Below are 12,289 nucleotides of genomic sequence, written 5' to 3' on the forward strand. Positions count from 1 at the left end.
GAGCTTTCTATTGATTCTTTTTTTTTTTTTTGCGGGGCAATGGAGGTTAAGCGACTTGCCCAGGGTCACACAGCTAGTAAGTGTTAAGTGTCTGAGGCCGGATTTGAACTCAGGTACTCCTGAATCCAGGGCCAACGCTTTAACCACTAAGCCATCTAGCTGCCCCCTCTATTCATTCTAAAGACAATAGGGTACCATTGGAGTTTGTTGATTAGGCAAGTGGCAGGCTCAGGTTTACACTTTAGGAAAATTAAGGGATAAAAGTGGTACAATTAATGGATAAAATTTAAGGATAGATCAGAGATGGAAGAAAACTGAAGCAGGAAGGCAAATTAGGAAGTTATTGTAATATTTAGACAAGAGGTGGTGGCCCAACTTAGTAAGGTAGTTGTGTGAGGGAAGAGAATTAGCTGGGGATGGATACAAGAGATGTTGTAGGTGTAGAAATAACAAGATTTGACAACTGGTTGCATGTGTAGAATGAAGGAGAGTGAAGAGATTGCAAAGCCAGATGCATAGAAAGATGGGGGGTGCCCTTGACAGAAATAAAGGAAGTTTGGAAGGAGTGGGTTTGGGGGAGCAAAGAAAATGAGTTCTGTTTTGGACATGTTAAGGTGGAAGTATATATGGGAAATCTAATTCAAAATGCCCAGTAGGAAGTTGGGGTATATAATATTGGTACTCAGGAGAGAGACTAGGGATGGATATAGAGATCTGGGGGGGGGATGTTGCCTAGGGATAAAAATGAAGCCCATGGGAGCTGAAAGTGTAAACCTGAGCCTGTCACTTGCCTAATCAATCAATAGAGAGAAGGTAGAGGGAAAAGAGAAGAGTCATTAGGACAAAGCCTTTGTGAACACCTACAGTAAGGAAGCACAATGTGGATCATGGTGCATCAAAAGACTTAGAAGGCATGGTCATGCAGGGAGAAGAACCAAGAGAGTAATGTGAAAACACAGAGAGGGGTGAGCATCCAGGAAAGGAAGATGGTTAATAGTGTCAAGCGTCGAGTAAATACGTCATTTTGATTCTTATAAATGCCTAAATTAACTATAAAGGACATATGAAGAGAGATGCTATCCACGTCCAGAGAAAGAACTGATAAATAAAAGTTATGTATAGAATAATTTTATATACACATACATACATACACACACACACCTATTTGCGTCTAATGGTAGCCAACTCTAGGGTGCAAAAGGGGAGGGAAGGAAAAAAAGGAAAAATACTTTAACAAGAAATTTACATGATAATTTTATTATGTATTTAAAAGGAATAGCAAGTTGTATATAATAGACTTGCAGTTTCATGTGCATCTTTTTAATGTACTATGTTACAGAAATGCTTGTCTTATTCCATAAATCAAAAATAAAATAAAGAAAAGGTGTTCGGGTTTTTTTAAGTGTCAAATATCACAGAGAGGTCAAGAAAGATGAATATGGAGACAAAGGCCCAGGATTTTGTAAAGAAGAGATCACTGGGAACTTTGCAGATAGCAGTTTTAGTTAAGTGATGAGGTTGGAAGACAGGTTGCAAGGGGTTGAGAAGCAAGTGAAAAGATAAGAAGTCGATGCAAGAATCAGGAGCATCTTTTTTAGAAGTTTGGCTGAGCAAGGGAGGAATGATATAGGACAATAACGAGGAGAACGGGTTTTTTTAAACTTTATTTTAATTTTTTTGGTTTTATATTTTTTATAGTAGGGATTTTTAAAGACGAGGAAAGGGGAAGCTAGGTGGCACAGTGGATAAAGCACTGGCCCTTGATTCAGAAGGACCTGAGTTCAAATCCAGCCTTAGACACATTACACTTACTAGTTGCGTGACCTCGGGCAAGTCACTTAACCCTCATTGCCCGGCCTCCCCCCAAAAAAGATGAGGGAGACCTAGGCCTGCATGGGTACAGCAGGGAAGAAACCAGTAGATAGGGAGAGATTGAATTCAAGAGAGAATGAAGAATGTGAGGGCGTTATTTGAGAGAAGACTGAAGGGTGGAATCAAGGATAAAGAAGGGACATCTTTTTCTTTTTTTTTTTTTTTTGGTCGGGACAATGAGGGTTAAGTGACTTGCCCAGGGTCACACAGCTAGTAAGCGTCAAGTGTCTGAAACTGGATTTGAACTCAGGTCCTCCTGAATCCAGGGCCGGTGCTTTATCCACTGCTCCACTTAGCTGTCCCAAGAAGGGACATCTTTTTTAACAGAAATTGGAGCTGTACAGTAGAGAGAAGAGGAGAAGAAACACATGGTGAATATTTGCTATTTTATGAGTCAAATACAGGGTGAGATCTTTAGTTGAAAGAGAGAGGAGGGGCAGCTAGGTGGTGCAGTGGATAGAGCACTGGCCCTGGAGTCAGGAGGACCTGAGTTCAAATCCGACCTCAGACACTTGACACTCACCGGCTGTGTGACCTTAGGCAAGTCACTTAACCTTCATTGCCCAACCAAAAAAAAAAAAAAAGAGAGAGGAGAGGGGACAGTATGTGCAACATGAAGAGCAAAGATTTGGAATAGCTGCTGTGGTGAATGAAATAGAGAATTATTTAGGGAGAAATATATGGATTGCCTTGCAACACCGAGGACCCATTTGAGATGACAAAAAATGAATTTGCAGTGAGCCTAATCAGCATGGTTGTGTCATTCCTTCCAGCCCTGCTCAGTAGCACATAATTAGGAGCAGGGGAGGTGAATGGTGGGAGTGATTCAGGATTGGGTTTTAGCAAAGTATGAGCTGTGATAGGGCAAGGGAGTGAGGGATTCAATTTTAGAGAATAGTGTAGAGTTAAACTAATTAACCCAAATACTAACATTTGGAAGGAAGGAAAATATAGCCAGAAGTGAGGAGGAAGGGGATGAGAGAAGGGTCAACCAGTATTGGAGAGGGTGGCCAAGCATGTAGAATCAGGGCAGGGGTGGGGTGGGGTGGAGAAGCCAGCTCTCTCTGCATGCCAGAAGATAGAAAATGCACAGAAGGACAAGGTCTAAATGTAGGGAAGTATGTTAATTGTGGAGTATCAGAGGGCACAGTGGAAGAGGTAGGAAGAGCAGAAGAGGGACATGGGAGGGGTTGAGTTGAGGTGGATGGGCATGAAAGAATAGAAAGTGGGCAGATAGGTGGCACAGTAGACAGAGAACTGGAGGCAAACTCAGGAAGAGTTTAGATGAAATCTAGCCTCAGATACTTATTGACTGGGCAAGTCACTTAAACTCTTCTGACTCAGTTTCCTCATCTATAATGTAGGGATAATAATAACACTAACTTCCCCAATTGTTGTGAGGATAAAATAAGATATTTGGGGCAGCTGAATTCAAATCCAGCTTCAGACACTTGACAATTACTAGCTGTGTGACCCTGGGCAAGTCACTTAACCCCATTGCCTCATACAAAAAAAAGGGGGGGACAGCAAGGTGGCACAGTGGATAGAGCACTGGTCCTGGAGTCAGGAGGACCTGAGTTCAAATCCAGCCTCAGACACTTAATACTAGCTCTGTGACCCTTGGCAAGTCACTTAACCCCAATTGCCTCACAAAAACAAAAACAACCCCCCCCAAAATAAATAAGATATTTGTAGAGCATTTCACAAATCTTAAAGTACTGTCAATTATTTCGGGGCACAGGGGTAGTTTACCTGTAGGCAACTAGAAAAAAACCACAAACATACATATACACACAAAAACACACATACACACACACACATACATACATACATACATATAGATGATTAAAAGAGCAAGAGGGAGTGGGGATTTCCCTAGTCTGGGCAAAGTAGTAGTGGATGGGAGCAGCAACACTGATGACCTGGCCTCCAAAAGGAAATATAAAAAGCATCTATGCAAAGTATATGAAAAATAAATACAAGTAAATTGGCAGTGGGGAGGCACTAGAAACTTTACTAAAGTATCTACACACCTGATCTCTGATGAGATGCTAGAGTGATCAAAGCCGGGTGGAGTCACTGTGTTTGTGCCAGAGTGATACAGAGAGACAAAGAGGGAGAGATGGGGGCTGGGCGTAGGTGGGAGATCCAGAGATTGATAGAAAGGGAGAGAGACACAGACAGAAAGACAGAGAGAGTCAGAGACAGTGACAGAAACAGATAGTGAGAGGGAGGGAAAGAGGAAGGGGGAGGATATAGAGACATGGAGAGGGAGACAGAGGGAGGAAAGGAAAGAGAGGGAGGGAGGGAGGGCAGAGAGACAGAGACAAAGAGTCAAAGAGACAGAGAGGGTGGGGAAGAAGGAAGAGAGACAGAGAGACAGAGAGACAAAGAGAGAGACAGAGAGAGACAGAGAGAGAGAGAGGTTCATTAAACCTGACAAAGATGCCACTGAAACAGAAGCTGTGGAAAGAGAGAGAAAAGAGAAGCTGACAGAGACAGAGTGAAAGAGACAGTGAGAAGGAGAGAAGGAAAAAAAGAGGATGAGAGTGGGGGGATACAGAGACACAGAGAAAGACAGAGACAGAGAGAGACAGAAACAGCAAGAGAGATAGTGAAAAGGAGAGATCAAAGGGAGAGGACAGAGAGACAGAGAGGTAGAGAGAGACAGAGACACAGAATCTGAATCAAAGAGAAACAGAGATAGAGAGACAAAGGCAGAGAAACCAAGACAGAGACACACAGAGAGAGTTACAGAGAGAGAGGAGAGAGAAGAGAATGGGAGAAAAACAAAGACCAATACATTCTGTGGGGGTGGAGCTCAAAGGATACATCCTGAGGTTCTCATTGTCTTGTGCCAAGAGTAACATCCTCGAGAGGATGAGCTAGGGACAATGAATTTGTTTTTAAATTAATGGGGGCAAAATAGCATTGTTTCAGCTCTATTTTATTCCCTCCAAGACAGATTATTGTTCCTGTGGAAGCCACTCAGCCTTGACCTTATTTGTACTCGACCAGAAGGAACATTGTTGAAAGATGGGAAGCAGCAGCTCCACCCACCACCATTTTGTTCTCCAGAAGGCAGAGAACAGTACGCATTTTCCATCTATTTCATGGTAGACAGAGAGTCAGACTTAGAGCCAGGAAGACTCGGGTTCAAATCCCAACACTGGCACAGACTGGCTATGTGACCCCATGCAAATCACTTTAAAGTTGCAAAACAAGGGCAGATATGCATTGGGCAAAGGAATGTCCCCACTGTGATTTTAGGAGAATTACCCTGAAGTCCTGGGGAGGCAAGCTAGGAACAGGACATGCTGAACATGGAGAGGAGCTCACTGGCTCTTCTCCATTTTGGCTTCTCCCCATAGTCTTTCTCTCCCTCCAGAGACCTCTCACTGAAGAGAGACAGAGACCACGTGTCCTCTCTCAAAGCCAGAAGCCAAAGGGCCCGTCTTTCACCTCTCCAAGCTTTTTTCAGTTCTGCCTGTTAGTGCCCTTGTGCCAACACAGACCATGGAGTAAGAGGGAGGGGATTTTTATGCAAATGCCAGGCTTGATCCCTGGCTTACAATAGGGTTATCAAGAAAACCAATGAATTCAAATACAGGAATACATGCATGCATGCATACATGCATATATATATATATACACATATGAGTATGTATATGTGTGTATATGTATGTATACATATACATATATATACATATACATATGTATATGTATGTATACATATACATATATATACATATACATATACATATATATATATTGTTTATAGGCCCTAGATTAAACCACCCTGCTCTATAATACTTTCTTCAATAAATCCACAGACAACCTTTTTAGAACTAGGAAAGTTCTTTATTTGACCTTGTTAACATTCCTAGTAAACCAGGTCTCTGTTTAGTTCCCTTTGATTTTGTTTTGTCTTCTCTTACCTCCTGGAGGAAGAAACGGCTATGAAATTGTACGATTACCTCCTAAAATAATCCTCCTTAAATGTCAAACCTTTCCAAGAATTTTTTTCTCCTAATCATCAGGTTTCCTGCCCACCACATCTTTACCTGTTTTAATTTTCTTCTGTTTGAATAGAGGCCCCGGTTCTCATCTCTCTCCTGGAGTTCAATAGCTTAGAGTGTGGAAAAAAATTAAATTTCCAGTCAGTCGTTTCCATAGCAACCATCTCAGATCCCTTTGTTCTCTGACACAGACTGCCCAATATTTTTGTTGATGCTTTCTGTCACCTTCTCTCTGCTAACATAACCATGCCTGGTTTATACCTTCATCATATTTTGCCTGGACTACTGTTACCAGCCTCTCACACCGCCACCGTCTTCCTGACTTATGTCTCTCTCCACTCCAATCATCCTCCATTCAGCTTCCAAAGTGATTTTCCTGAAGCACATGTCACCCTCCCTAAAATCCTCTGGCATTGAAAGCTTTTCATAATCTCGGCCCTTCCCACTTTAAAAATCCCTTCTAGGGGCAGCTAGGTGGCGCAGGGGCAGCTAGGTGGCGCAGTGGATAAAGCACCAGCCCTGGAGTCAGGAGTACCTGAGTTCAAATCCGGCCTCGGACACTTAACACTTACTATCTGTGTGACCCTGGTCAAGTCACTTAACCCCAATTGCCTCACAAAAAAAAAAATTCCTTCTATAAATGCTGTATTCCACCTACACAGGTCTAGTTGCTTTCCTTCTCCTATGATATTTCATCTCTTCCCTATGAACCTTTGCATTGACCATGCTCTATGCTTGAAATGTTCTCCCTCCTCACCTCTGCCACTTCCTCCAAAATTCAACTCAAATCCCACCTTCTGTAGGAGGTCTTCCCCAGTGTGCCTTCTGCTCTGAGAGTCCATCCATGAATGGGGGAATGGCTGAAAAAAATATATGGTATGTGTATGTAGTGTAATATTATTTTGCCATAAGAAATGATGAGTATGAGTAACAGAATTGTAGAAAGATATTTGTATGATTTCTTGTTGTTCAAGTCATTTCAGTCGTGTCTCACTTTCGGGGGGTTGTTTGTTTTATTGTTGGTGGGGTTTTTTGTTTTGTTTTGTTTTTGCAGGGAAATGAGGGCTAAGGGACTTGCTCAGGGTCACACAGTGTCTGTCAAGTGTCTGAGCTTGGATTTGAATTCAGGTCCTCCTGAATCCTGGGCTGGTGCTTTATCCACTGTGCCACCCAGCTGCCCTCCATGTCTGACTCTCTGTGACCCGGCATAGGGTTTTCTTGGCAAAAGTGGTTTGTCATTTCTTTCTCCAGCTCACCTTACATTCATTCAGTGTATGCCTAGTTATTTTTTAAATGCTCTCTTCCTCATTAGAATGTGAGCTGCTGGAGGGGAGGAAATGGTTTTGCCTTTCTTCGTATCCCCAGAACTTAGTCCACTGTCTGTCATGCATTGTTGTTGAGTCATTTTTCAATCGTGTACAACTCTTTGTGACTCCACTTGGGGTTTTCTTGGCAGCAAAGATATTGGAGTGGTTTGCCATTTCCTTTTCCAGATGAAATCATACAAATATGTTCCTACAGTTCTGTGTTACTTATATTAATAATTTTAACTATGAAATAATGTTACATTACACCCATATACCATATTTTTTCAGTCATTCCCCAGTTGATGGACACCCACTTTTGTTTTTTTGTTTGTTTTTTGGTGAGGCAATTGGGGTTAAGCGACTTGCCCAGGGTCACACAGCTAGTAAGTGTTAAATGTCTGAGGCTGGATTTGAACTCAGGTACTCCTGATTCTAGGGCCCATGCTCTATCCATTGTGCCACCTAGCTGCCCCTGGACACCCACTTTTAATTTTATGTTTTGGGCTTTTCTCTATCACTTCATTTGGTTAAGAATTGTCTTTTTTTCTCTGCTCCATCCTAACAGCTCTAAAAGGTTCCTGATGTCATCTATTTTTGTTTACAGTGTGAGCTTTTATAGTAATATATTTTATATATTACACATTGTATTGATATATACAGTGTGAGATGCAGGAAGGGTCTAAATGTTTATCCAAACCTAATTTCTGCCAAAGGGATTTCTAGCTTTCCCAGTGATTCTTGCCCAAAAGAAAGTCTTTCTTCCAATAGTTTATGTTTTGGGGGTTATCAAACAGTTGGCTACTCTTTTCGACAGCTTCTGGTTCTTGATAATCTTGTAACTGATCTGCTCGTATGCCCTTGATCTATTTTTCTGGCTCTTTTTAAACCAGCATCAAATACTTGTGATGTCTAGTAACGCTATATCCCATTCATTTTTTTTCTCACTATTTTCCTTGAAATGCTAGAATTTTTGTTCTTCTAAATGAATTTGTTATTCTTTGACTTACTTCTTTTTTTTTTTTTTTTTAGTGAGGCAATTGGGGTTAAGTGACTTGCCTAGGGTCACACAGCTAGTAAGTGTTAAGTGTCTGAGGCCGGATTTGAACTCAGGTACTCCTGACTCCAGGGCTGGTGCTCTATCCACTGTGCCATCTAGCTGCCCCTTTTGACCTACTTCTAAAGAGCATCCCCTCAGTCATTGGGGATAGCACTAAGTTACTAAATTTATTGAGGAGTCACTTTTATTTATTTATTTGTCACATTTATTTTTATTTTTTCTCAATTACATGTAAGCAAAAGTTTTCAACATTCATTTTTTAGAACTTTGTGTTCCAAACTCTTCCCCCTCCTCTCCTTCCCTTCTCTTTGTGAAGGCAACAATTTAATAAAGATTATATATATATGCAGTTATGCAAAATATTTCCATATTAGCTGTGTTACAAAAGAAAACGCAGACCCCAAACCCAAAACGAATAAAGTAAGAAAAATTATTCCTTAATTTACATCCAGACACCAACAGTTCTTTCTCTGGCAGTGGACAGCATTTTTCATCATAAGTCCTTTGGAATTGTTTTGGATCCTTGTATTGCTGAGAATAGCTAAGTCATTCACAGTTGATCTTTGTTCAGTATTTTTGTTAATGTGTACAATATTTTCCTTGTTCTGCTCATTTCACTTTCATCAGTTCATGTAAGTCTTCCCAAGTTTTTCTGAAAGCATCCTGCCCATTATTTCTTATAGCATAGTAGTATTCCATCACAATCATATACCCAAACTTGTTCAGCCATTCCCCAGTTGATGGGCATCCCCTTAGTTTCCAATTCTTTGCCACTACAAAAAGAGCTGCTATAAATGTTTTTGTACAAATAAGTCATTTTTCTTTTTTCTTAGGTATAGACCTAGTAGTGATATTGCTTGCTCAAAGAGAATGCACATTTTTATAGTCCTTTGGGTATAGTTCCAAATTGTTCTACAGAATAGTAGGATCAGTGCATCTATTTTTCCAGATCTGCTCCAATATTTGTCATTTTATTTTTGTTATATTAGCCAACCTGATAGCTATGAGGTGCTGCCTTAGAGTTGTTTTAATTTGTGTTTCTCTTGATTTCTTCTTCTGAAAACTGCCTGTTCATATCCTTTGACCACTTATCAATTGGGGAATGACTTCTAATAAATTTGACTCATTTCTCCATTTATATCTAAGAATGAGGCCTTCCTCAGAGATACTTGCTGTAAACATTTTTTCTCAGTTTTCTGCTTCCCTTCTAATCTTGACCACATTGGTTTTGTTTGTTCAAACCGTATTTAATTTGATGTAATCAAAATTATCTGTTTTATATCCCATATTGCACTCTATCTCTTGTTTGGTCATAAATTCTTCCCTTATCCATAGATCTGACTGGTCAAATATTCCAGGTTCTCCTAATTTGCTTATGACATCACCCTTTATGAGTAAATCATGTGCCCATTTTGACCTTATCTCAGTATAATGTGTTTATATCTAGTTCTGCCAAACTGCTTTCCAGTTTCCCAGGAATTGTTGTCAAATGGCGATTTCTTGTCCCCAAATCTTGCATCTTTGGGTTTGTCAAACATTGTATTATTATGGTCATTTACTACCATATTGTGTACCTAATCTTGGATTGCCATTTTTAATATTTTGGCATGAGTGATCCATGAGCAGAGACTATATAATTCCTTTTCTCTCTTTCCTTGTTACATTTCTTCCTTCCTTCCTTTCTTCTTTCCTTCCTTCCTTCCTTCCTTCCTTCCTTCCTTCCTTCCTTCCTTCCTTCCTTCCTTCCTTCCTTCCTTCCTTCCTTTCTCTTGCTTTCCATCTCTATTACTACCTTCTAGCGCACCTCCTAGGAAAAGAAGTTCTCTTTTGTAACAAATAATTATAGTCAAGAAAAACAAATTAACTCACTGGCTATCTCTGAAAATGTATGCCTCATTCTGCACCTCAAGTCTATATCATCTTTCTGCCAGAAAATTGGTCGTATACTTTACCATCAGTCTTCTAAGATTGTGAATGGCCACGACATTTGAAATTCTGTCATTTTCCTTTACACTACAGTGTAATTGTTCTCCTGGAGATGCTTATTTCACTGTATGTCAACTAATATGCCTTCCTAGGTTTTTTTTTTTAATCTGCTATATCCACAGTTTTTTTATGATACGATCATCTTCCATTACATTTACATTCCATGATTTTGACTGACACCCCCTGTGTTTCCAATTCTTTCCCATAACAAAAAAAAAATACCACTACAAATATGTATGTGCATAGTGGTCCTTGCTGGTTTTGAGCTCTTTGGAATATAGACCTAGTAAGTGGTGTTGCTGGCTCAACAAGTTTAGTAACTTTGGGAAGTTCCAGATTATATTCCAAAATGATTAGACCAATCAATTGCTCCCATGATGGGGCAGCCCCTCTAAGAATGACCATTCCCACCTTTTGTCATTTTTTGTGCCAATCTGATGCACGGGAGATGGAACTTCAGGGTTAGTTGAATTTGCATTTCTCTTATTATAAGTGATTTGGATGGGGCAGCTAGATGGCGCAGTGGTTAAAGCACCGGCCCTGGATTCAGGAGTACCTGAGTTCAAAGCCAGCCTCAGACACTTGACACTAGCTGTGTGACCCTGGGCAAGTCACTTAACCCCCATTGCCCCGCAAAAAAAAAAAAAAGTGATTTGGATGGAGCCATACATGGCTGAAAGGCTCTCCTCTCAGAGGAAACAACAGCAACAACAACAACAATACAATAACTAGTGCTAATATGGTGCTTTAAGGTTTGTCAAACACACTATCTATAGTATTTATATAAAACTGAAATTGAGTGAAATGAGACCCTGTTCATTTAACAGTTAACAAAAGGTTTGCTTAAATATAGTACAGGGGGGCAGCTAGGTGGTGCAGTAGATAAAACATGGGCCCTGGATTCAGGAGGACCTGAGTTCAAATGTGACCTCGGACACTTGACACTTGCTAGCGGTGTGACCCTGGACAAGTCACTTAGCCCTCATCGTCCCACAAAAACCAACCAAATAAATAAATACACACACATATCAGAAAGGACATTCATAGCATTGAGGATATATACAATATCAACAAGGATATGGCCTTGCTTCAGTTGAGAACAGTTTTTCTGCCCCATGTTGTCCCATGATGGTCTGTGGTGAGAAGCCTAAAGGAGGAGCTAGAGACCCCCATGTCTGACTGCTTTTTGTATTCAAGTGGATATGCCAAAGGTTTGAATTTTAGTCCACTGAACCAAACATATGTGTTTATGTGTATAGATTGATATATATACATACATAAAACATATTGTATATTATATAAATATATGTGTATACACATGCACACATATACAAGTATGTACATGTGTCCTTTTTTTGGTGAGGCAATGAGGATTAAGTGACTTGCCCAGGGTCACACCGCTAGTAAGTGTCAAGTATCTGAGGCCAGATTGGAACTCAGGTCCTCCTGACTCCAGGGCCGGTGCTCTATCCACTGCGCCACCTAGCTGCCCCCCATGGGTGCTTTTTTTCAACATTTCAGTCGTGTCCAACTCTTTGTGACCCCATTTGGGGTTTTCTTGGCAGAGATAATGAAGCAGTTTGCCATTTCCTTCTCCAGCTCATTTTACAGATGAGAAAACTAAGGTAAATGAGGTTAGGTGACTTGTCCAGGGTCACACAGCTAGTAAGTATCTGAGGCTAGATTTGAACTCAGGAAGATGAGTCTTCCTGATTCCAGGCCTGGTGCTCTATCCACACGTATTAGTCTCACAACAACCAGCAGAGATTATTTGTATATGTTTCAAGGAATAGTCCTTCTAGGAAAGTTCACCTATGTTACATTCATCCATTAAGTATTTTGTTATTCTCAGTAAATAAGCTAGGACATATTATGAAGCAAAAAAGTAGGCAAAAGTGTAAATGTTACAATTACCTGAATTGCACTTTGAGGACTTTTGGCTTTGGTGAAGTATGAATTGACATTTTTACTCATACTCCATTGTAACCACCCCAAAATGCGACAAGTCTATGTATTTGTAAATGTGTGTTTTCTGAGTTCATGCTAAA

General features: G+C 40.5%; 1 protein-coding gene across 1 annotated transcript in view; it reads left to right on the forward strand.

Moving 5' to 3' along the window:
- Positions 1–4,908: 4,908 nt before the first annotated feature.
- The window catches only part of PPEF2 (protein phosphatase with EF-hand domain 2), a 40,807-nt gene continuing 33,426 nt past the window's right edge, over positions 4,909–12,289 (forward strand). Inside the window, exon 1 of the mRNA XM_043972354.1 lies at positions 4,909–4,963. Within this exon, the coding sequence (XP_043828289.1) occupies positions 4,909–4,963 (55 nt within the window). The remainder of the gene's footprint in view (positions 4,964–12,289) is intronic.

The sequence above is a fragment of the Dromiciops gliroides genome, chromosome 6 (assembly GCF_019393635.1).
Source record: "Dromiciops gliroides isolate mDroGli1 chromosome 6, mDroGli1.pri, whole genome shotgun sequence".
Lineage (NCBI taxonomy): Eukaryota > Metazoa > Chordata > Mammalia > Microbiotheria > Microbiotheriidae > Dromiciops > Dromiciops gliroides.